Source organism: Esox lucius, chromosome 25 (genome assembly GCF_011004845.1).
Source record: "Esox lucius isolate fEsoLuc1 chromosome 25, fEsoLuc1.pri, whole genome shotgun sequence".
Lineage (NCBI taxonomy): Eukaryota > Metazoa > Chordata > Actinopteri > Esociformes > Esocidae > Esox > Esox lucius.
Genome location: NC_047593.1, coordinates 16102131 through 16127852, shown reverse-complemented (window position 1 = coordinate 16127852; position 25722 = coordinate 16102131). Strand labels below are relative to the sequence as shown.

The window sequence follows — 25722 nt, the reverse complement described above, 5'->3', positions numbered from 1 at the left end:
TTATATAATTTGTATTATTAGCTGCATGCAACTTGATGCTACATTCCGAGATTTGCCGCGCGTAAAGCATTCGCGGAGGAAGCAAATGAGTTCAAGTTCGAGACCATCCCTTGACTCGTGTGACCCAAATATTCCAAGAAGCGCAGACTATCTGTGTGACATCTCCGACAATTGATAGTGATATGTAAAAAAAAAAAAAAACATCCCCGAAAAATAAAAAACAGACTGGACTGGAACCGAACTTTATTGCAAAGCTTCATTAAGGCCTACTTTTTTGCATGCAATGTTGTGCAGAAGATCAGGCCTGTGCCCTGTGTTCCTGTCAGTTGTGACAGTTCCCAGATGGGGCCTGCTACTGTATGTGAGATTGAGTTTCTCACCAGAAAGAAAAAAAAAAACTCCCTCTACATCCAAACCGTCCTTCAGAAACCTTCTCCAGGCACAGGTCTGTGTGGCGGCTCCCAGGACAGAGGCTTGGCTGCCTGGTGGAAAAACCTACCGAGGTCTGCATGAAGTGAGCCCCAAGAGCTCGCGCGCAGCCTAGCCGAAGCCATTACGAGGGGATGGGGAATCGACACGGGCTGTTGGAACGCTGATGAGTTATCTTCCTATCGGAGGTCGTGGATATAACAGACCGCGTCCTATCCTTGGTGAGTAGACTAAGCGGATATCGTCGTTTGTTTTGAAGACATTTAATGGGACAATTTAAGATAGTGTGGATGTAAACGCTGCGATGGTTGTATAGGGGTTTTCCCCTGTTGCCTACAAGTGACGGTTTTCAGTAATGGTGTTGAACTCAGTGTCTAACTTGAGTAGTACCACCAAAGTCCGAAGGTATTACGTATGCTGCCATGTGGAAGATTGGGTGCATTTTCGCTCGTGGTAAACCGCTAGTTTGTTACCTTGTTATTTCCATGCTAAGTAGCAAACACAGTAACACTTTCAAAAGCTGCATAACACACAACAAATTAAAATATAACAATGATCACACCTTTAACAATAATAGCAATACCATATCAGTTATATAACTGTGGATATATAGTTAATAAATTACAGTAGCCTACTACTGACATTATTGCATGAATAGAGGCCCGTGTGTAGCCTACATACACGTTCAGTATAGGTTTAACTGATGATATATAAGATGGTGTGGAACAATAATAAACTCACGAAATAACGGTAACAGTCGGTTTTAAAATAGGCCATAATATAGGAATATAACTGACAAGAGGTTACCTAAATTCTACGCTGGGCAGTGCCAATATAGGTTGAACCAATTGATAGGTACGGCCGTATACACGCAGAAAATACAAATGACTATATTTCATGACTGCACCAAACGTTTCTCACTGAATTGTAGTTCACTGCATCCTCGTTTTTGCCATGTTGCGCGAGCCATTATGAGTTCAAGTGCGAATAGAGCTGGACCTCCCAAGTGGATGGGTGCGCGCGTGTCATTTCAGGGGACTCGGGTAACACTCCATTCATCCCGGCTAGCAAGAGGCAACTGCTCTGTTTTGTCGGTGATAAACATTTAAAACCGTTAGTGAAGAGCATAAATCCAGTTTGGAATCCATGCAAAAAACAGTCACCCGGAAAATGGCTGGGTTTACTCACACACTACCCGCGTCAACACCGTTATTTTAGCCGATAAAAAAATACATATACGTTGCCCTAGTACTTGAAACATAACTAACACATAACACTTTGTATAGCCTGTGTACATCCAGGTTTTTTTGTTGGTTTTTCGCAAAAGAGACGAGTCTGCATTGAAATAGGCCCATGTAGCGAACCGGGCCGAGGATTCCCATGAACGAGGTTCAAGTGGGCGAATATATGGATTTCCATGGATTGAGAGTTAATACCCACTTTTGCTACTCTTAAAAATGTCGATTACTCAAGATCTATTATGTTCAGTGAACTGAGTAATTCAGGCCTATTTCAAGTTGTGTGAGTGTGTGTGTGTGTGTGTGTGTGTGTGTGTGGACCTGGGCGCAAATTTGTATTATAGAATGGTTTATGTTTTAATATGGCATTCAAATAAATGTGCTAGTGTTTGTCTTTTCAGTCACCTACAGAAATCACCTTTGAAATATATGGACGGAAAAGGTTGCTTGAATTTAATTACAAAAATACTGACCAATGTTGTATGGCTATGATGTAAGACAATGTATTTACTAATACAATTACCCACAGAAAGAGATTTTTGTTTAACAAGTAGCCCTAATTATTTTATCTAAAAACGATAGGCGTGGAATTAAATGAGCTGTTAAACGTTCTTATCAATGAAATCTGATAATTAAATATGCATGAATCTTTTCACTTTTATTAGATACTTTAATTTTAAAGAATTATATGGCCGCCTTCCATGGCTTCCTTATTTGACTGATAAAGAAAGAAATATGCGCATGTAAAATCCTCTCAATTTTTTACATGTTGTCTTCATCACCATTTGGAAACATTTACATTTGAAAATGACCACTATTGGACAATGAACGTTTAAGTCTATATTGACTGTTAAACAAGGCATGCATTCATACCATGTGCCTAAACCCAAAGTTAGGAAGACGGTAAGGCAAAGAAAAGTCAAAGAGCCAAAGTTGGAAAATTAAAGAACTTGGTGGCATGGTGGAGACAACTCCGTCTCCGACGCCTCACCTATGCCAGTACGCGAATTTAAAAGGAAAAAGTGAGCAACCAGTCCGAAATGTTCTAAACAGAATGGGCAATTGGATTGTAAAATGTGCTGTTATTCGGTCAGTCAAGAGCAAAATAGACCTCAAAAGTTTAGCACTGAAAAAATCATCATTATGTACAAAAATAAAAAATAAACATAAATACTAAAGATTTGGTGATAGGTAAATTATGTTATATGGCTGTTTTGCAAGTGATATTCATAAGATCAACGGTAGGCTATAACCCAAAAGTCTGGCAAAACGACACCGCAATCGGATCTAATAATAAAGTCCAAATAGACAACAATAACTCCACAAATTAATACTCATTTGACCACAATATCAGCATTTTGCAATGGCAAACACATTTTCTGGACGTGAAACCCAGGCTATTGAAACCTGTGCGTTGAATTACATAGAGCGGAACAATCGCATGCTGTACGATGACGACGTGGTTGGGGTTCCACTAGCAGAACCGTCGCACCTGGTCCAATTCTAAGTGTATATACATGTACTTAGCAAAAAAAAGGTGATTCTGATTTTGAGACCTGAAAAGACGCTGTATGGAGGAATGATGTAAGATTTGTTTTAGAAAACAAAGGTCTGTCCCGTTATACTAGCGAATGGTAACAGCGGTGCCAATCATTGTGATTGGCTATCTTTGAGATATACAACATTCCTTAATAAACAAAAACAAAAATCTCTAATCACGTAATTTTTTTAAATCATGTACTTTTTCGTATGCATTATAGTTCAGCATTTGTTTCAACTTTTTCATTTGTCTCATGTTTATCAAGAATGTCAATGATTTTGGAAGTGGCTGGATCAGAATATGTGGTTCAGAATATTCGAAAGCACAGGGGCGCCGTTGCAAAAATACTATTTTTTTTTACTTAGGAGGTCTAATTCGGTGTTCCTGTAACCAGTTGGGTTTGTAAAGAACCGGTGTCCAAATCATTAAGAGTGCATACCATATTACCGTCTATTAGGATAATAGTTATGTTTTTTTAGCTAAACGCTGTGGATTGACACTTACTGACCTTGGCCAGATTCGAGCCATTTTATGCTGTTCGTTTAAGTGCAAGGCGCGTCGCCGAGGCATGATGAACGGCAGCGGTGGCGTAATATATCTTCAGTTAGAAATAAACAGACCAGCGACATCACAGACACGAGTTACACACAGTAGGCTATTAACCTTTTAAACTAACCAATTAAAAAACAGTGAATAGGTGGCCGAACGCAGTCGAATAGGTCTAATAGTATTTTAAGCAATGCCATAATAATTATTTTTGGGTGTAAAATATTAGTCATCAATTCATATAATGTTGGTCATTTTTGATTGAGAATAAATCCAGACGCATCGGAATTTGGGAGTCATATTATCGATATCCCCGTGGCTCGTTTTTTACAAAAAATAAACCATGCTAACAATTAAAGAACAGGCCTTTTCCGCTTTGTGAGTTAACACAGGCCATAAACAATTACCTAAAATCACAATATATACATACGGCCTCGTTGACTATAGGGTAATTTCTGGATAGTGAATACCCGACCTAAAATGCCAATTAGCCCTTATAAACTAAAACCCAATATATACAAGTCACATACCGATATAGTTTCGATAAAGCAAACAGGAAGGGTCCGCAAAAGATTTGCTATGGCCTACAACATTTTTTCTTTTAATCTTCAGGAATTCAGGCAAAACATATTACATTTAGTAAATATGTTCCCAAATATTCCCACACATAAGACACATTGCGATGTGTCTCAATATATAATTTCTCAATACAAGTAAGCACAGACACAATGATTATATAAATAAATATATAAAAACTTTTACTCTTTCAAAATTATGAGGTCGGGGCGAAAACGTTGTATGTGGTGGTCAAGAGCGTTGGTCAAGACGCGGTGCGTCGATCACAAGAACAGCTCTAGCCGTGGTATATTGGCCATTTACAACACCCCATCGTGCCTCATTGCTTCAGTATAGGATGCCAAAAATAATTGACAAGGAGCCATTCGGATAACCCTAAAACGGATGACATTATGCCCAATGTATCCTCATGGAAGTGTTTTAAATAAACCAACTTGGAAATAACACATTTCCAAGTTAAGTACATTTTGTAAAAACACTATAATCAAAAACAGGGGCTAAAATAGTAACATTTTTAAAGAAGCAAGAAAAGGCCTGCAACGTTTAGAAAATGTACGGTCAAGTCCTGGTGCTTGAATTGAGTAGACAAAATGCTAATACAGAAGCTTTTATTGCATTTGCTAAATCGCGATGATTTATAATACACGCAACTTGCACGATATAATACATTATAGCACATTTTATTGCTCTTTACTTTGCGTCGAGAGACCGCAGGGGGTTTCCTTTCCGGTAAGCCTGCGAGTGATGGCGATACATCGGTCAAAAGACACCTATATGATTACCAGAAAGGATATGATGTCATTGCTAGTCTGATCGAGATACTTCCTTCCATCTTCTTTGTGAAGTGGCAGGCCGCGGGATAACTAGGTCGAGATGATGGCATCCGCAATAAACTGGGTATAGGTCACAGCGTGTTTCCATCCTGCAGTGTAATATAATACTTATTTACACCCGCCATCCTTCAGGAGTAGGCTATAATAGCGTCGGGGTTCAACCCAAAAAAATTAAGATGTTCCAACTTTCGCATTATCTCCCTTGTGTTATGATCACACCGCAAATGCCATCTAAACATTGGATTCTAAAGGCGGAATTATTTCCTGATTAATAACAGGTACTTTTAAGAGCATTATTCAGTGTGTGGCATTTTTCAGAGACCACCATTATGTCTTGGCATGCTTGACTTTAAAGTCTGACAAGTGGGTCAATCAACTAAATTTTGCTCAAGGTCTAACAAAGATGTGCGCCCATTTTCCCGGTGCATTTCCCATGCTTCATTACAGGAAAGTGATGAAGGATATAGGAGGGAGTTTTCATAGGTCAGATTCCAACCCACATGCAGCGATATATGTACCAACGGCAGCAGCTCAGACGCTGGGCCACCCGAGACCCCTTCCCAAATGTTTTCAACTCGATGCAACATTTTTATTCAAGACAGAATGGGACCATAAACAAATCAAAATGGACAGAAAGACAGACAGACCCCAGACACAGATATATACAGAGACAGAGCGAGAGCGAGTGTCCTGGATTATTAATCAGCTTCAGGTCAGAGTAGTATTGGTGATGGTATAACCCCTCCAGGGGGTTCCCCCCCCGTCAGTATGTTAGGGACCCGTGAGGAGCGGAGGGGACTGTGCATCCGGGGCCGGGTTCTCCTCTCATCCATCATGGGCAGTAATGGAGAGTTCCTGGAGCAGCCTGTGGCTGGCCTCGGTTAAAAACCACAGCGATGACAACAACCATCCACTTTCTACCCACTCTCACTCCATCTCTGGCTTTCTGTCTGTCTGTTCCTCCTCTCCCTTTCCCTTCGCCCTCTACGTCTCTCGCTCTCCGTGTATTTGTCATTTTGCATTCGGGAAGGAGTTCATGGAGTCCCTCGTGCACGGCGTGGAGCCGGGGGACCTGTTTGCCAGCCGGTTAAGTGTGGATCTATGAGTCCCCTTCATTTTGTGTGCGAACAGTCCATCCCCATCCAGGGAGAAACCATACCAGTGCTTTTCGAGGCGAGGACACGCGCATCAAGCGCCCACATCGTGTCACTGCACCACGGCCTGGGATGATTAATGACCACGCGGGGATTCATTAAAATCCCGGCCGATGAATGCTTCCTTGTTTTAATTAGAATGATGATGTCATTAACGTGTTATGTTGACTCTTCCAGAGTCCCAGAACACTCCCATCAGCCATCACTAGCACATAGGGACCTGTCAGAGACATCAGACAGAAAGCTATACAGCCCCCCGCCCCACCCACACACCCCCGATTCATACATCCACCGACCCTGAACCCTGAACTCTGATATTCACATATGTAACCTATGACCCTCACCGTAATCCCCCAGCTACCAGGCATTTGTCTGTGGTCGTTGGACGCCAGTGCGCCTCTACAGTCCGAACCACACAGGTTAAGCCTCTGTAATGCCTCATTGTTAGATAATGCTCTCACTTTACTCAGATCAAAGGAGGGCAGGGAAAGTTCTCCATAGCTCGGCCAATCACAGGTCTCACGAGAGTCGGGTTTCCCTTTCGACAAATAACAGAGCTGGGAAATTGATTTGGGTTCTCTCATACTGGCCAATTGCACATGAGGCAACTTCCAGGCTGGCCAATGGGACAGAGGTTTCCCCAAAGCCAGCTTTCTCAGCACCAGACTACACTGGGCGATTTTACTCTAAACTCTGACTTACACTTTCCCTTAGATGCGTGGATTGGCCATCCGCCAATTCTGGAAAATGCCAGATGGGCTGGGCCCTTTTTATTTGGGTGGCCTGGTCGAAATTGACACACAAAATATATTTTCATTTATATATTCAAAAAGATTGCATTGCCGGTGGACTCCCAGCTCTGTTAAGACTTTTTTAGGTACAATTTCTGTTAGACTTATTTATAATTAGGGTATAGGATAAGCCTGTAGGTCAATAATAGAAAACACTTTTTTTAGGTCATTACATTTACTGGTAAATGACTACGTTAGTGATATCAGTGGGCTTTACATTTAGTTAGCAATAATTAATTGGTTTTGAGTTTCCACCATGGCAGGTGTTTAATCTAATTAATTAATCTGTTGTATTATTTATTTCATGCAATTAATCCCAATTGTAAAAAAAAAAAATTCTATAGTCCTATTTTAAGAGTTGAAACAGAGCAACTACAATAAATTTGGCCTCCCAAAAGTCACGACAGCCTCTTGGTTGGGTTGTACAAAATATTTTGAGTGATGTATTCCTGATTGGCCAAGTTAAGAACCACCGCGCTTACTGAATACTTGAGTAGTCTCTTCTCATTACACTTTTTAATGAAGCACTGTGAAACACTTCATGAGATGACTGCTCACGATTTCAGCTGGCAGCGCAGACAGTAATGTGGGCTGGTGTTGATAAATCCCAGGGCTGAAATCTTGTCCCAGTTCACCCAGCTTTCCCCAACATTTTCCTACAAGAATTGGTAGAACAGCTTGGCCCAGTACAACACACGGCTGTGCAAACAGGTGTCCAGACCCGGCGGAGTGGACGTCCAATTTATCCCGTCTTGTAACTTTACGGTCAGAAACGTTCGAGGAGACGGAGAGCTCGGGGGAAAACGTTTCAAGTGACGTGGCTCTGGCCCTTTCAAGTCATTTTCATTGCGGTCTGTCGCGTGCCACTTGATTTATAAAAGTGCTACTCGATTAATGTAATCTCCGCATTGCCTCCCATTTAACACAAGCTAAGATGTCCTGGTCTGGGTATGTAGTGATGTCTCACTGATACGTCTATAGTGGCTTCCTCGAGCAATTTGGTCCTTGAAGTACATTATTTCCCCTTTCTAGGGTAATGTATGAAATTGGATAGGAGTCAAAACAGGGGGAGGGTTGCCAAACATATATTTACTTTGTGTATTTATTTATTTTTAAATCGGAAAAGTAGTAGTTCCCCTTTCATGAACAATAACCCTACTAGTTTTTTCTTTCTTTTTCTAAATCTTTAAATCTACATCTCCATATCTCCACCCCTGAACAGCTTAGCAGTTTAGGTACTTTTCTTATACATTACCCTGCTCCACATTCTATACAACGTATCTCTACAGTACACCAGTCAAATACCCACCCTGTGGTCTATCCATAGTGCAAAGTGTCTGGATCACTTGCTTGATTTGAAAAAGGGTTAACTAGCAATCAAACCAAACCTGAAAGCATTCAAATCTGCAACAAGCACGTCTAAATATATCCACAAAAACAGAGGAGCTGGGGCCGGAGAGGAGCATCCCAAATCCTCATAGTATATATGAGACAAGCACAGATCAAAAAGCTCCCCTATTGATCTTGTTGAAGTACAATGCTATGACACTTCCTTTACTAGCCTCTAACAAGTCAATGCAATTAACAATTTCATTAACTGCTGTCCAATGGGAATTTGAGTAAAATTCATTTTACATTCTACTTTTTTTCATTATAATTTTGTAATCTAACTAACACTTATCCAGAGTGACTAGCATAAATGATTGAAGATTCAACATGGCAAAAAAAAATATATATTTTTTTTTACAATTTACAAGCTTTATGTGTTGCATATGTTTCAACACAGCCAGGGACAAGGTTTTACTACTTCAAATATAAGATACCTTTGCATATTTCTCTACTGCTTTTAACTCGGGCTTTCAGTGTCGATGCATGGAGCATGTAATAAAAGATATCTAACTCCTAACTTATTATCTACATCTAAATCCCCTTCAAGATCTCTGCACTAAAAAAACCTCCACTTTCCAAACATATCCACATTAATATTTTAGTTTCAAACAGCATGCTTCAAATGAGTTAAACAAAATGTAGAACATTCCTTTTCTTCTTTTTTCTTTTAATTGGTGCTTTGTTAGCACTGTCTGTTCCAACATTTAATTGGTTTATGTGTGTTTTTCCTTAACTGTAAATAAATGTACATAAAAAAAAGGTAATTTTGATTTTATTTTCATGAGTTTCTGAAAAAATATTAGAAAATACAATTGTGTCTCAAGATACATTTAATATGAATTGAGCTGAATTTGGAAGTGTTTTATAAGATTGTCTTTATGCATTTGAGTCATCTATAATAATAAGTTAAATGCCTGTAGTGGTCTAATATGCATATGTGAATTGGCAATGTGTTTTGTTGCATATCCCTTCAGAGAGCGGGGTCACAACAAAGAGGTCAGCAATTATTAACGGCAGAACAGTTACGTCAAACTGAGTTGCATAATTTAAAACACATAGCATTTTATATTAGGCAAAATATTAATTACTTTTAGATGTGACTTCATTAAACCTACATGAGCAAATTATTACAATAAAACCAACAGTTATTCCATGCATTTAATTTGGAGAAAAGGCTTCAAAATTTCAATCCAGCAAAATCCTAAAGGAGACAAAATCATATTCAGGAAACTGTGGGCGAATCAATTTAAACATCGATAAACCTGAGCATCGGGCCACGTGAAAATTTACTAATTTGCCAGCAGACCATAGGCCGGGTCTCACACTAAAATCCCCCCTAAAATGTTGTCAAAGCACACATAGGCCTCGTAGTGTATTGATTTAATGACTGGATGGCAGATTGATCGGCGACAGAATGACCTCTTGTTTATTAATCGCCTTGTCCGCAAGGCCCTGCAGTGTCTCCTGGGTGGCCCCAAATTCCAGGTGCCGGTAAACTTCCACAACACCCCACTGCTTTCATTACTTGCTACAGAATGGTTTTGATCACGCACCCTAATATAAACCCTGACCACACCATTTTGGCGCCCTACGGGCAATAGGAAGAGGCCCTATTTTTACGACCAGAGGGGGGCGACAAGGGGGGTGCGCACGTCGAGAAGATGACCAGCGGTCGCTGCAGTCTCAGAAACGCATTGACGGGGTGTTTGTGTCCGCCACGCCGTATTTCATATTTCTTCGCAGAAAGAAAGCACTTACACCCTACCAAATAAGCACAGGATGCATGAGAAGTATTGGCTACTTCATGTGCTCAATTTTAAATCCCGCCAAGCCCACAACATCAGGTGTCCCTTCACAATAAGCTGTGGCACTGGACTGGCCGAAAACTGCTGAGGAAGTACAGAACGGTTCATCAGGCAGCACCGGGGCATCACTACAGCGTGCCAGTGATATGTTCACAAGAACTAAAATGAGGGACACACAAGGGAGAGTGGCTGCACTTCAAACACCGGGGGAAAGACAAAAGGCTATTTGTGTGCTTACATGGTGGAGGGTGACCCCACTGCACCTGGTTCTGGCGCAGCGACACAAAATCATAAACATAAAGACCCCCCCACCCCGCGCACGCACACACTCTCTCAACCACTCTGTCCCGTGGGCCAATCAGGGCACAACCCCCACACAAATATCTAGCCCTATCCCACCCGCTGATAACCAGTGTTTTAAAGATTCCTGGGCCACGAGAATTTATCAGCACTGGTCTGGTTAGTGGCCTGCTAGTCTCCCTCCCTCCTCGGTTCACCTCTCCCTCCCTCCGTCCCTGCCCACCTTGTTGAACAGAAGATGCTCCCTGTATAAGCCTCTCGCACTGAAGCGTACTGCTGATCTACAGTGGAGAATTATTCACTGGGCTACAGACACCTCGACCCGTCGGTGGTGAGGGAGGGCCTGTTCTGTGGGAAGGAGCGCAGCATTTGTGTTTTTCTCCTGTGCTGTCGGCTGGCGGGGCTGTTTTCTGTCCTAGAGTTGTGGTATATAGGGCTAGGTTTAGAGCTGGTGGGACACCCAATTTGTCCTTTTGCAGTGTAGCTAAGAAAGTAAAGGGACTGATTATATTATGTACTGGGGTAGATGAAGGGACTGGTAAATTAACTAGTGAGGAAAGCAAAGATGGCAGTATGGAAGACAAGCTGGCATAAGATGTTCGGGGCGAGGTGTACAGTGGATATAAAACGTCTACACACCCCTGTTAAAATGCCAGGTTCTTGTGATGTAAAAGAATGAGACAAAGATAAATCATGTCAGAACTTTTTCCACCTTGGAAAAACGTTATATGTGACCTATAACGTGAAAAATTCAATTGAAAAACAAACTGAAATCTTTGGGGATAAAAAGGAAAAAAAAGAATTACAATAACCTGGTTGCATAAATGTACACACCCTTAAACTAAATGAAATCTCCTGTGCACAGCCCTCTTCAGATCACCCCACAAATATTCAATTGGATTCAGGTCTGGGCTCTGGCTGGGCCATTCCAAAACATTAATCTTCTGGTGAGGCCATGCTTTTGTGGATTTGGATGTGTGCTTTGGATCGTTGTCGTGCTGAAAGGTTCATCTTCAGCTTTCTAACGGATGCCTGAAGGTTTTATGCCAAAATTGCCTGGTATTTGGAACTGTTCATAATTCCCTCCACCCTAAGGCCCCGGTACCAGCTGAAGAAAAACAGCCCCAAAGTATGATGCTGCCACCACCATGCTTCACGGTGGGTATGGTGTTCTTTGGGTGATGTGCAGTGTTGTTTTTGCGCCAAAGTTCAACCTTGGTTTCATCAGACCATAACACATTTTCCCACATGCTTTTGGGGGACTTGATGTTTGTTTTTGCAAACTTCAGCCGGGCTTGGATGTTTTTATTTGTAAGAAAAGGCTTCCGTCTTGCCACCCTACCCCAAAGCCAATTCATTTGAAGAATACAGGAGAATGTTGTCACATGTAGCATACAACCAGTACTTGCCAGAAATTCCTACAGTTCCTTTAATGTTGCTGTAGGCCTCTTGGAAACCTCCCTGACCAGTTTTCTTCTCGTCTTTTCATACATTTTTGAGGGACGTCCAGTTCTTGGTAATGTGTCTGTTGTGCCATATTTTCTCCACTTGATGATGACTGTCTTCACTGTGTTCCATGGTATATCTAATGCGTTGGAAATTATTTTGTACCCTTCTCCTGACTGATATCTTTCAACAATGAGACCCCCTATGATGACCCCCCCTGATACTTTGGAAGCTCTCTGCAGACCATGGCTTTTGCTCTGAGATGCAACTGAGAAAATGTCAGGAAAATCCTACTATTACAGGTGTGTAATGACTTCTATTTAACATGAGTTTGAATGTTAATTTGTTTGCCACATCCCCAGTTATAAGAGGGTGTGCAAACTTATGCAACCAGGTTATTGTGAGGTTTTTATTTTTAATTTTTCCCCCTCGAAGATTTCAGTTTGTTTTTCAATTGAATTTTTCACGTTATAGGTCACATTAAAGGTGGAAATAGTTCTGACATGATTTATCTTTGTCACATCCTTTTCCTCACAAAAACCTGGCATTTTAACAGGGGTGTGTAGACTTCTTATATTCCTTTTCGACTTTTTTGGAAAGGAAAGAAAAAGGGGTTAGGGTTAATTAGGGTTAATTATTTCCGGAGCTGTATGTATATTTCTGTCCAAAGTGTGCTCAGAATTATAATTTTTTTAACCCCTTTGGTAGTGGGAAACCCTGCCCAACCTCCGTTTCTGATCAAATGTGTCTGCTCTTCTAGAGCTCTCCCATTTGACATCCGTCATCAGGGCCAACATTCTTCCCAGACATTAGTAATATCTAATGTCGTCCCCCCCCCCCCCCCGCCTTTTCCCCACTGTCATGTTCACATTGTGCCATGTAGGCTACGACTGCCTCTCACACGAGTCTGATCCGGACCTGAACAGGTAAGCCCTGCTTGTTAATGGACGTCTCCTCCACTCTGATTACTCCATGTGGCCTCCTATGCGACCCATCAGCGCCCATCAGGTTCTGGGGTTACACCACTGGATCACACGGTCACCCAGGCTAGCGGGCTCCGTGTCGGCTCCACTTGAGTGGGATGGGACCCCGACCTGGGTTCAAATAGGGTTTGAAATCAGGTCACATAATTCAAATGGAAGATTTCCAAAAACGCAAAGCCTGTCCATTTTGTACTCCAGGCAAACTGAAGCAGACAGTATTTGATAGATTTCAAATAGTTTTTGAACCCAATTTGTCTGTGGTACTGTCCCTGCAGTAACTCTGCGGCTGGATCCTGGAATAAACTGGGTTGACGTTGATTGCATCACCCATGGATGTCACTTGCTTAGTGGGCCTGCTCTTGATTCTGGCACCTCTTTATTTTTAGCGAGTTCACTAATACGCCAGTCCGCTTTGAACTAACTACAGACTTTGAAATGACATTGAGAATTCCTACATACAACTCGAGATGTGTCTTCCAAAGTGCACCTGATGCTGTTCTGGTTCTCGTCACGTGGAGGCCTTGAGCTCCAGGCGGAAAACACAGTCTCCGGCCTTCCAACTTAACTGAGCTCACAGCTGCATGTGAATCATAGAAGCTTCCTGTCACGGGCACTTCGGTAGGGACAACACAGTTGTCGGCATCAAACTTTTAATTCCTTGTCTATTATGTTGATTGACTCATAGCGCTAACCCTTTCGCAGTATTCCCTGGACACTGGCTACGGTGAGCTCGCCCTCCTCGTCCTCAGTCGACGACCCCGCCATCTTTGCTCAAGCACAGATGGCGGTGGTCCGACGGGAAGAATGAAACCCAGGCTGAGTGGAAGAAGTTCTGGTGAAAAGGTGGGTCACCATCAGCACCAGACTGGGCCGCCTTAAATCCACTGGCGGAACATACCGACCTCCAAAGACCGGTGGGAGTAACTGTACCAGAATTCAACCATGAACATCTGGGGCTCCCTGCAGGAGACCAGCGTTAATTAACGGCCTCTACACATCCGCGCTAAGTCACCCTTTAACCTGTCACACTGTGATTGCAATTGTAAATAAAAAACGTGAAAAAACTATCAAAATATGTAAGGAATGTGAATGTCCACTCTCCTTTAAAAACAAACAAACACTGCCCTATTAGGCTATTCGTTTATCTTCTAATGGGAAAAAAACAACAACTCCAGTTTCAGATTATGAATCCCTAAGAATGTATAATAACTTAGAATGGTCCCAACATCTCCAGTGTGTTTTGTCCTTCCAGAAATCCACCACTGTCGACCACCAGAATGAGATCGGGGAGGGAACTGCGTGCCGGTCTCAGTATTGCTCTTCATATGTAACTCACATTTAGCTGCTAGCCCGATTTGGACACACTTTTGTGAGGAGATGACATTTGTTACACTTTGCCGACATTTCTAAACATTTCCAGTTGCGCAAGTGGAACAGAGTTTGCGCGCAACTAGAACCCCCCAACGATGTCCAATAGGATCCAGCTCGTGATTGGCTCTGCCCGCCCACTTTCCTACGTTCCTGCCCACTCTGCCTCACTAGCGTCCCACGGGAAATGACGCTTTGTGGGCAATCTTGGTTCATTTGGAAACATCTTTGGCCGGGCCGACTTGATATTGCACTGACTCAGGGCAGAACTAGGCAGTTACACGTTCACTCATTCATCATGATGCGGTAATGCAATGTATTATTAGACCACTAGCAAGACCACAAATTGTGGCCCATCAGGCTAACCAGGACAATGTCTCCCAGGATTTGTTTTTCAATGACCAGACTTAGAAAATGTGTAAGAGCATTGCAACAATGGTTGTTTTCTGTGCACAATACACCCCCCCCCCCCACAACTCAGTTCCTTTTCCCATAACGATTTTGCCTTATGACGATCAGTATAAAACAATGTACTGCATATTTATACAATTTAATCATATGCACTTGGAAAGCCTAGATGGAATTAAGTAGAAATGGTTTTAGAGGAGTTCCGTCGAGGGAGAAGCAGTAAAGTCACTGTTTCGCGGTACAGCTGGGTCCCTGCAGCCAGGAGTTGAAGTCCATGAAGCAGAATTTTGACAATGCTCTGTGGGCCTAACATGAGTTGGTCGGCAGCCATAGTGACTCAGTACACACAGCCGACACCTGTAGATAGAGGAAATTATTATAGGGAATGACATTTATTCCAACCACAAAAGTGGGGGGTAATTTCCTTCTCCAGAGAGCGTTGTGAAGGGTTTGAATTAGATGTGGGGGGTTGAAGCAATTGTAACTAAATACTGACCTCTGGTGGTTTCAAAATGTTATGTTATGCTGCACATCGACTAAAAATATAGATCTGTTGGAGACTTGGGAACCGGCGGTAAAATTACTTTCATATTTTCTTTGATAGACTACATTATACAGCACTTTGTATGCAAGAGTCTTTTCGGCTTAAGGCATAAAGTATTTTCAGTTTTCCATGGAAACACAACCACCACCTTGTATTCCTTTGATGCTCCAGTCCTTTTCTCTCTTTATACTGCCCACAGTCCCAACCCAAAGTGAACCAGAGATGTCACTAAGACCTACATGTGAGTCCTTGATATTGTTATATTAAGAAAAAAAGCAGCAGATGAATTTAATTCATAATGGCTTACACAGAACAATAAATTAAAAAAAACAGCATAAAAAAAACATTTCATGTATTTTTTAATACATAATGTTTGAGCAAAGAAAGTAGCATGACACACAATATGACAAGGATATCATGAATATGAGAAAGAAAAGAAAAACGAAGGACTTCGCTAAGTTGCCATTGTACCAGCAGATGGCACCATATCCCCAAGAATCACTTGTTTTAAATTTGATACCTTCAATACCAGATAAAGAAAAACTGCTGTCGAGGAAGTGTACTTAGAGATACTACAGACTAATTAACCTTTCAAATGTAACTGAATTAATTATCCGCCCATCTGATTTCCCTACAGTGGAACAAGTCAATGGAAGACTTTGAAATTAAACTAACGATAAGAGCCAACGGAGAATGAAGCTAAATCAAGACTAGGGTTACATCTGTGAGAAAAACCTGGAATTCCCTTCCAAATGTAGAACACTTGCATTTCAATCTACCCTGAAGGACATTTAAACAGTGCCAAGACCCACATCTGACTGACTCACACAGCAATTCAGATGGTTTAACGTGTCAGTGAATGGTAGCACTCAGTGTCAGACAGTCATTCATTGACTCTCGGGAAGTTGTCGATTGAAATGCAAAACACCTTATCAAATATAAAGCGGGTCTAAATTGAAAGACATACACAGTAAAAATTAAACGTGTCACATCAATAATAGTAAAAGAACCCGACATTATTCTGGTCGTGAGCAAACCCTGTAACAGACTGTAATTAAGACCACGTCACATACAGACTATTCATATATTGACGAAACCTCTCTGAACCTGGGGTTTGGGATGTTCACATCAATCCCCAATGCTGGCCTCCTCTGCCATCTGACGCACGTGTGAAGCGTGGTGTTATTTTGGTGCACGCACTCCATCAATGCCATTGGTTATTTCTCTGGTTTGCAGGGTAAGCCAAGGGAATAGATGGTCATACTCTTAGCATGGGTTAGCAGGGGCACAAAGGCTCCTCTGTTTCTTGAGATATACTAACGAAAGGTACCAAATGAAAAGGGCTCAGTAGCTACTGCCCATCAAGAGGAGAATCACTTCATAAGGTACGGTGCAACTCCATTAGCGGATAACGGCATGCAATTTGAAATATTTTAATGACGGGTTGTCATTTATAACCAGTATTGTGGGGTGAATTCCATTTCAATTCAAATATTTGAATTTAACTGACTGGAATTTAAATTGAATTGACCCCAAGCTGCAATGGGTAGAAGTAATATAACTGTGGGGTAGAAATTATTGTGAGGATTGAAACATGGCACAACAGTTGAAATGCAAATCATGTCTGCATGAACTGCACGGCAAATAGCGTGCATTTTCATCACCAATGGCATTGCTTTGTTTGAAGAAAATTGTGACTTTTACATAATAAATTAAAGCAATGTTTATTTGGGAGTTGAAATTAACATTTCTCATTCTGTTTAAAGTGTCAGGCATGTTGCAATATAATGCTTCTGACAATGATTTGACTAATCAGAGCCCACTAGAATCTAAATCTACTGTCAACCTCATAACACTACTAGATTGTATTACCATTCACTATAATTGACTATGGGAATATGATTTTTGTGAGAGGGAGTTTTAGATTACAATAATATGTGTGTGTGTATATATATTTATATCAATGACTGGGGCCCTAACTGTACAGAATGTTTATATATCAATGACTGGGGCCCTAACTGTACAGAATGTTTATATATCAATGACTGGGGCCCTAACTGTACAGAATGGTTATATATCAATGACTGGGGCCCTAACTGTACAGAATGTTTATATATCAATTACTGGGGCCCTAAATGTACAGAAAGTATAGAATGTTTATATATCAATGACTGGGACCCTAACTGTACAGAATGTTTATATATCATTGCCTGGGGCCCTAACTATACAGAATGTTTATATATCAATGACTGGGGCCTTAACTGTACATAATGTACATAATGTTTATATATCAATGACTGGGGCCCTAACTGTACAGAATGTTTATATATCATTGACTGGGGCCCTAACTATACAGAATGGTTATATATCAATGACTGGGGCCCTAACTGTACAGAATGTTTATATATCATTGACTGGGGCCCTAACTGTACAGAATGCTTATATATCATTGACTGGGGCCCTAACTGTACAGAATGTACAGAATGTTTATATATCATTGACTGGGGCCCTAACTGTACAGAATGCTTATATATCATTGACTGGGGCCCTAACTGTACAGAATGTTTCGCTGTTCGCAGCTTGACGGAAATGAACGCACTACTCATTGCTGCTAGCCTCTTGGTTGGACTGTTGGGTACGGGTAGTGACGCCATTCCATCAAACCGATGGTCCTGCTACAAGAAGTTCCTGAAGGACAGGGACTGTCACAATATCGGTATCACCAACGGAGTCGCGACCCTGCGACCCATCGATTCCCTGCAGAACCACTTCTGGGAAGGGAAGAAATGCGACATGGTGTGCTACTGTAATTTCCGTGAGCTTCTCTGCTGCCCAAGGTACCGCATTTCCACGTTCCGCCAGCAGGTGGCGCCGGCGTCGAGTAAACAGTCTATGTTCGTACTGTTGGAGCACAGAGGATGGCTCTGTGGTCTGGTTATATGCTCTGAATGCTTTAGGGAGGCCGGCGGGCTGCAAGGCGCCAATTATAGTCGGGAACGAATAGGATCCAGTCACGGGCTGCCCAGGGAACACTGCCTACATTGTGGTTATCATAAGCCACCTATTAATATATTTAGGGACATGTGTGGTTCCCGAGCCGGGAGCGTGTGATGGATTTCATTTGTTTCGCTGGCCAGTTAAACGTCATCTCATTTGGTCACGTGAACAGCAAACGCCACAGCTACGCTGTAGATTTAGGTTGGTGGGTAGAGTAGGGAAGGTTCACTATATGACCGAAAAGCGTTTCTCTGTTTAAAAATGCCGTTAATCAGTCTGGATTTCAGGTTATATTCAAGCAATGAAGCATGAGATGTGTTGTGTATGGGCAAAATACCATGGCTAGGGCTGTTTTTAAGCACAACACAAGTCGGAGTGCCTGGACACAGTGCTTTGCCGTGGTATATTGGCAGTATACCTCAAACCCAAGAGATGCCCTACTGCTATCATAAACCGATTAAAAACATTAAAAATATATATTTTGTAATACTTAGTAGTGTACACTCACATACTTTTTGCCAATCATCTTTCAGAGTTCAAAGCAAAAGGTTTATAATAATGCAATATACTAAACATGTTATATTTCTGTATGTTTTTTTCCCCAGGGATGTCTTTTTTGGACCTAAAATCTCCTTCATAATTCCATGCAAAACCTTCTGAGCCATCTGTTTGAGCAGACAGCGAAAAAACAGCCCGTCCAATCATCTGCGGGGAAACAATGAAGGGAGGGGTCTAACGGGGTCATGGGTGTGGGGCCCGTCCAATCCAGGGCATGCATTAAATCCTCACTTCAAGACCGCAACAACTAAAATAGGTCAGAAGGCTGGACGCAAATCAAAAGCACAAGATTTGAAGCACTTTAAAAGGCCCCTCCCCCCTGCTTCCGTACAGTATACAGTGCTAGGAATAAAATTAGCTACTTTGAGAACAGTCAGTGTGATACGTGTATAACATATACTGTGTGTGTAGTTGGTGTGCTTTCTTTGTCTGGGCAACATAATGTTGGCATTCATAACGTCTTGCTTCTTTATCTACGCCCACACATGAACAGGCCTCACAACTTGGCAATAGCAGTTCTTGGCTATTCCAACTGTTGGATGGGTCTTGGTATTGGACTACTGTACAGTCACAAGTTAAATTGGTTAAGTACTAATTAGTGTGTAATTCCTTGTATAATGTGTATTATATTTTATTTTCAAGGCTACTGAACACAGGGAATGTCATCAAATGTGATCTTGTGAAGCAGGTAGAAGGAAGGACTAGGAGGCTTTTTCAGCGTTTAAGTGAAAAATGTTGTGATAAACAATTTTTCAATAACAAACTTCCATTTTAGAGAACTTTGTAACTTAGGCCTAACTAACATGGCTTAACCTACTAGAACAACTGATGGAGTTTGTTATAACTAAGTTTTCAAACTGCTCCATTGCAACTCCTTGTACTCATCCAATGATTTTGTATCAATTACATTACTGTGTGGGATAATATATAATAAACTGATACCCTTGAGTGTAATTTTGACTGCAGATCTTACAAGGCATAATATGACGTGTGTAGCATGTTTCTTTTGTGAGATTGTGATATAGCTTCAATGTGTTTTATACTTGCTGTGAAAAATGATCTACAGTACACTGAGTTCGAAAACTGCTCTACTGCTCTGTGTTAATGACCTAACAATGGCTAGAGAGTGGGAAAGATTAAACAGAGTCACCGTTAACTCCAATGCAATTTGCCTCTTCTAGACAGTCATTAATAATAGAATACAGCGACTGTTGATTAGGCCCAATGGGAAGGACTTCACGAGGGCTACAATGCATCCTAATTCAGGTCACGGTTAAAAGTCAAACGACCCTGCCCACCCATGAACGGCTAGGCGGGTTCTCCCGATGTCTAAAACCATAAACCAAGTCAGACAAACCCAACCGTTTGCATTGTCACGTGTGCTTGATTTAACACTCCATCAATACCTCACACACACCCCCAGAGCCTACCCGTTGCCTCCAAAACAAGAGAATGAAGACTGGCAATAAGAGAGCAATAGAGCGTACCCTCTATTAACACCTATGTTTGACACCCCGTGGACAAAGTCATCCACAACCCACAATGAGAAACCACTCTGAATGGGCCCTCAGTCGTTGAAAGGGTGTTTTCTCAGTTGGGCTGATTGGTAAACAGCTGGGAGCTGATTGCCTTGTGTGCTCCTTTTGCTTGCGAGGCTTCTGGCTTTCACTATGGGTGAGAATGGTCAGGTTGACAGGGGGCTAGCACAGGAATTCTCCCGTGCTTTTACTTTTGTCTTGTTCTGTGGCTTAGGCCTGTGATGTTGCATTCCATTATTATTCATTTGTGCCGGGCTGTATTTACATTAGGGAAGCACCCTGGGATACCCATTTAGCATATAGTATTAAACATGATAAACTGGGGACTAATGCAATTAGAACTGGGAGTATGTTTTTCTCAAACCACTGGTCTACAGTTTCACGTACCAAAGATTCCAGATAATCGGCATTCAGGGACCGACCACCAGCTTTGTTTGAATGGTTTTTTTCACAAAAGATTGCAAGGAACGTAAATTATGAAGAATGGAAACTTGACCAACTATATTATATAAAGGCCCCAAGACAACACTAAGTAACAGAAAAATACAACCAGAAACACTATGTACAAAACGATATGGTCAGGAGTGAGGACAGTATCAAGTTTGTCTATTACTTCCAATAACTGGCACCATCCAATAACTTACAACCAACATTATGTCTTTGATATACAATGCGTCCAGATTCATTAGTTTACTAATCAGAAAACAGTTCACAGTGCTTGTAAATGATGGAAGAGCTTAAGCATGGGCCTGCACTGTCTAAACATAAGCCTACAGAAACTACAATTTCAGTGATGTGGAATAAAAACATTGCTACCACTGTAATTATTGTAGCCTACTTTGAACTCACCAGACCCAGGAATCTTACCCTCAATGCAGCTGCTATATAGTGGCATTCAGCACAGTGGCAACCAGAACGCCAAGACACATTGACACTGGGGCAGCTGGGGCCTGCAGGAGAAAAGTCACTCACAATAAATCTTGACATACAACCCCAACGACAGTTTTTTTCCTCCCCCGTGACACACTCAAAACTGGTTTGAGCCAAACCGCTCCAGTTCAGGGCCTGCACTGGACAGGCTGCAAAACAGAATAGGTCGGAATGAAGCGGCCTACCTGAGACCACCTTAGCGGAGAGAACAGGTAGCCAAGGCAACCAAGAGTTGCTCATGTTAGCCAAAAAGTAACTGAAACAAAGAGCCCTATTCCAGTTGGTGGTCATATGTTGTTGTTGTTTTTTGTCATAGGTTGTGTTTACATTAGGCTACATTTTCCGAGCATGATCGGTTCGAGACTGTAAATTAATTTGTCGTGTAAACTTGCTGGTCTCGTAGATTGAGACGCCACCTTCGGATGTAGCATGCGCACATTTCTATGCAGCGCGCGTGCATATCGCTCCGTCTTCCCGCGAATGACGGCCACTATCCTGCCTGGTACTTCTCACACCTCAGTGTACATTTAAACGCGGTGGAAATGATCATGCCTACCTATTTTGCGTTTTATTCTCGCTCGTACAAGCCACATAGTTTTAGTTTGGTTGTAAAACTCAGATGTGGCTAATTCTAGCCTATACTGTAGTTAATTCTAGATTGACCACTACTTTCCTGTTCTCACCTGGACAATTTAGCTAATATATGGATAGCCCACCTTTATTGATGCTATAATATTATACTACATTATCCAACACAATAAATTATGTGGACCATATAATTTGGGTTTAGGACGTGAGGTTTAAACATACACATATACAATGTGCACCATTATGTGGATTTACACAGTCATTGTATGCAATTGTCGAAAATAAGGATTGCTGGGGCGATTGATTACATAAAATAAAGTAGTTCATGCTATGGGCTACATACGAACAAGGCTTGTTACAATGCTTTAACCGTGTTTAAACAAATGTTCAAGTCGCGTGGCCTGTTTTTCCTTTGCTCAGACATGTACGGCTTGGAGGTGGGCTACAAAACACATGGCGTGGGGAGCGCACTGGGGTCGCTTCAGCACGCAGCTGACAGCTGTTACCCCGCTGTGCCTTTGTGGCCGGGCTCCTACCGTTATAAGGTTGAGCTTGTTGTTACATTTCTGACTGGCTAGACTGCGTCACTTACACATGGCAAGAAGTATCAACAGTGTGGAGAATGGAGATCTACGTGCCATATAGTCTATGTTCTCTGAAATGTTGAAAAGGTTTTGCACTGTAACATGCAAACTTACATTAAATTGCCTGTACATGTGGCAATGTTAGCTCAAGCCTGTTTTGAAGGCATAACTTTAAAATACGTTTTAGAATAACTCACCTAGATTACTGGATTTTTTTAAATTATGGTTCTTAAACATTTTAGTTGTTTTTGTATTTTCAACACTAATAGTACATTGTTTTCAAAAATGGGCTAGTAGCGAGACCGGGAACTACCGCCAATGAATCCAATGCACATCCCCCATCAAAGCGTTTAGGGTTTTGGCGCCGTCTAGTTTAAATCCCCACTCCGACCAATCACATTAACGTTCCATTGAGATGCCTTAGACAAACTTGATTGTCTCAAAACATGAAACAGCAGCCAATCCAAACATTATTTCCGCTCTGCGTCCCGGATTGAAATTTGAATACGTAATTTCAGCCAACCGAATGGCAAGAGGGAGGAGCTCTGAAAACATCTAATCAAGTTTGTGCGGCCTTTCTCCCACTGACAAAACAGTGCGAAGGACTTTGCATTGGCACTCAACGTTATTAGTGTGGCTGGATAATAGGTGAGTACGGGAGCTTGTAAGCCTCTTAATCTAGGGCAAATACTTATGGAAGTGTTTTTTTGTATTTTTATTTAAAAGAATGCCTTTTAACTTAAAAAAAAAACCCACACACACAGTAAATGGATACTGAAGGAATTGTTTATTTTCGTTCAACTGCTAGTACTGTAGCGAAGTTCAGAAGCGCGCGCTGTGATGCATTTGCTGTTTTGCTACTAGACTGCTTGCTTTTAGTTGAAATCAACACCTTGAGTTGTTGTGGTTGAGTATAAAGTCGTTTGTCTGAACATTTGACCGTTTGTATAGTGATAGTACTCTAACGGGCTATTGTAAATACTTTCTGGCAACTTTTTTTATGTAGCTGGAAGTTGCTAACAGCGCGCTAACTGACTAGATTGCACGATGCACCGCATTGACTGCGCTAGCCTAGCCAATGTTAACGTTTTAAGAGTGGTTAACTCTAACTTTATCCTTAAAGAAATTGTTGATAACCTTTCGGTTTATGTGGGCGTACCCGTGTTTATTCACTATGTACGAATTTATAATTACATTTTGTTTACTTGGTACTTAAGGGCAAAGTCTGTTGAGGAAATTCATTTAGGCGGGAAACAAAATGGAGGGACGCTTATTGTCCTGGCGGTATGGCCGCAACGAAGCAGGAACTCAATAGGATTAGCGACGTGTTAATGTCCTTGTGTTGTCTTTGTGGACTGGTTAGTGATATCCCAACGTATTTAATAAAAGGGTACTATCCGGAACATTTACTTAATTTGTTTTTGACATTACCTACACCTTTTGAATTATTCACAGAATATAGCAGCCATGCCGGGTAAAGATCCTAATAAGCCGAGGGGAAAGACGTCATCCTACGCGTTCTTCGTCCAGACGTGCCGGGAAGAACACAAGAAGAAAAAACCAGGAACTTCGGTTAACTTCGCAGAGTTCTCCAAGAAATGCTCAGAGAGGTGGAGGGTAAGTTGAGTGACTGCAACCGCCGTTTTCCGGTGGGATGGACTAAGGGTGGTAAACACGGGGGCGGGGTGAAGCGTCCCTACGCAACAATCGTCAACGTAGTGCAGCAAATGGTGGCAATTGGAAGTACATGTATTGCATGGAACATGATTTAGACTTGTAATGGTAGCATTCTTGTCCCCCCTTTAGACAATGTCTGCGAAGGAGAAGGTCAAATTTGAGGACATGGCCAAGGGTGACAAGGTCCGTTATGACAAGGAGATGAAGGGTTATGTACCCCCCAAGGGAACCAAGGGAGGAAAGAGAAAGAAGGACCCCAACGCCCCCAAGAGGCCACCGTAAGTACTTTTGCTAAGATTACTTTTCCTGTGTAATTTCATTTGCTCCGATTTTCTAATTTGTCGTCTCCAACCCATCCTCCCCTGACAGATCCGCGTTCTTCGTGTTCTGCGCGGACCACCGTGCAAAAATCAAGAGCGAGAACCCTGGGATTGGCATCGGAGATATTGCCAAGCAGCTGGGTCTGCTGTGGGGCAAGCAGACGCCCAAAGACAAGCAACCGTATGAGGCCAAGGCTGCCAAGCTGAAGGAGAAGTATGAGAAGGTAAGGGGTGCTCTGGAATTACTTCAACAGCTGGTCTTAAAGGTGGTAGATTGTGTCAGAACTCCCTTTTCCGCTCACTAAATGGGAACTGTCTTGTAGGACATTGCAGCCTACCGTGCGAAGGGAGGGGCCAGCGCTCCAGCAGCCAAGAAGAGTGGGCCTGGCAGGCCAGCTGGTGGCAAGAAGGCGGAGCCCATGGATGACGACGACGAGGATGATGACGAGGAAGAGGATGACGAGGAGGAAGACGAGGAGGATGACGATGAGGATGACGACTAAACTGCCTGGAAACTTGAGAGCTCGAGTATTTGTGTAACAATGTGAACCTTCCAATGCAATGTAACATTATAGCATTTTGGATATTTTCAGAGGATGTACAGTGATGTGCACAGGCTGCAGTAATACACGCCAAGGTCATATTGTGCTGTTTGTAAGTTAAAGGCTACATTTTCTCAAAGCACTGCTTTTTTTTGTTTGGATAGTGGTGGTATGTTTTCCCCCATCCCTATACTGATTGTTTCCACTGATTTTTAAGAAATACAAGGAACAATTTGTAGAAGTTTGCAACCCATTTTTAATGTGGAACTATAAAACTGTTTCCGTGTAGAACGATTTTTTTTTTTATAATAAAATTTTGTATATTATGATTAAGCCATGCCTTGTGGATGATTTGAACTCAACTTAATATTAACTGAAATCTGATTGGCCTGATATCACACAGAAGCATTCATGCTTAACACTGAAAGTACAACTAAATGCCAGATCTACGTTTCATGCATATTTGACATAAGTTTGTTAACCAATCGGGTCCTAGGAAGCATTGTGCCTACTTGCTTTATGCTTTTCGGTAAGATGCATTCGAGTTGCTATAAACGGGTTACTGGTTTCTTAGCTCTAATCAGTTTCACTTATCTGAAACTGCAGTATTGTGTATTTGGGTTTTTAATTTGGATGAT

At 41.9% G+C, this 25722-nt stretch overlaps 2 protein-coding genes and 1 long non-coding RNA gene across 5 annotated transcripts; 2 read left to right on the top strand and 1 right to left on the bottom strand.

Moving 5' to 3' along the window:
* Positions 1-329: 329 nt before the first annotated feature.
* Positions 330-19859, top strand: LOC105020914 (scrapie-responsive protein 1). 2 transcript variants are annotated; one of them, XM_020043788.2, is made up of 3 exons: positions 330-650; positions 17930-18187; positions 18953-19859. In XM_020043788.2, the coding sequence occupies exons 2-3, from the start codon at positions 17940-17942 to the stop codon at positions 19005-19007; spliced, it is 303 nt and encodes a 100-aa protein (XP_019899347.1). In that variant the 5' UTR covers positions 330-650; positions 17930-17939; the 3' UTR covers positions 19008-19859. The 2 variants fall into 2 exon arrangements, with proteins under 2 accessions (XP_019899347.1, XP_019899346.1); XM_020043787.2 differs by lacking the exon at positions 330-650 and adding an exon at positions 15157-16735.
* On the bottom strand, positions 15078-22765 carry LOC105020913. Its single transcript, XR_828779.3, has 3 exons — positions 22743-22765; positions 21311-21393; positions 15078-15163 (listed from the first exon to the last, which is right to left on the bottom strand). It is a non-coding gene; the product is annotated as an uncharacterized LOC105020913 (long non-coding RNA).
* A 330-nt stretch (positions 22766-23095) lies between these two features.
* Positions 23096-25417, top strand: hmgb2a (high mobility group box 2a). 2 transcript variants are annotated; one of them, XM_010888260.4, is made up of 5 exons: positions 23096-23193; positions 24001-24162; positions 24352-24500; positions 24592-24766; positions 24866-25417. In XM_010888260.4, the coding sequence occupies exons 2-5, from the start codon at positions 24013-24015 to the stop codon at positions 25043-25045; spliced, it is 654 nt and encodes a 217-aa protein (XP_010886562.1). In that variant the 5' UTR covers positions 23096-23193; positions 24001-24012; the 3' UTR covers positions 25046-25417. The 2 variants fall into 2 exon arrangements, with proteins under 2 accessions (XP_010886562.1, XP_010886561.1); XM_010888259.4 differs by lacking the exon at positions 23096-23193 and adding an exon at positions 23817-23903.
* Positions 25418-25722: the final 305 nt, after the last annotated feature.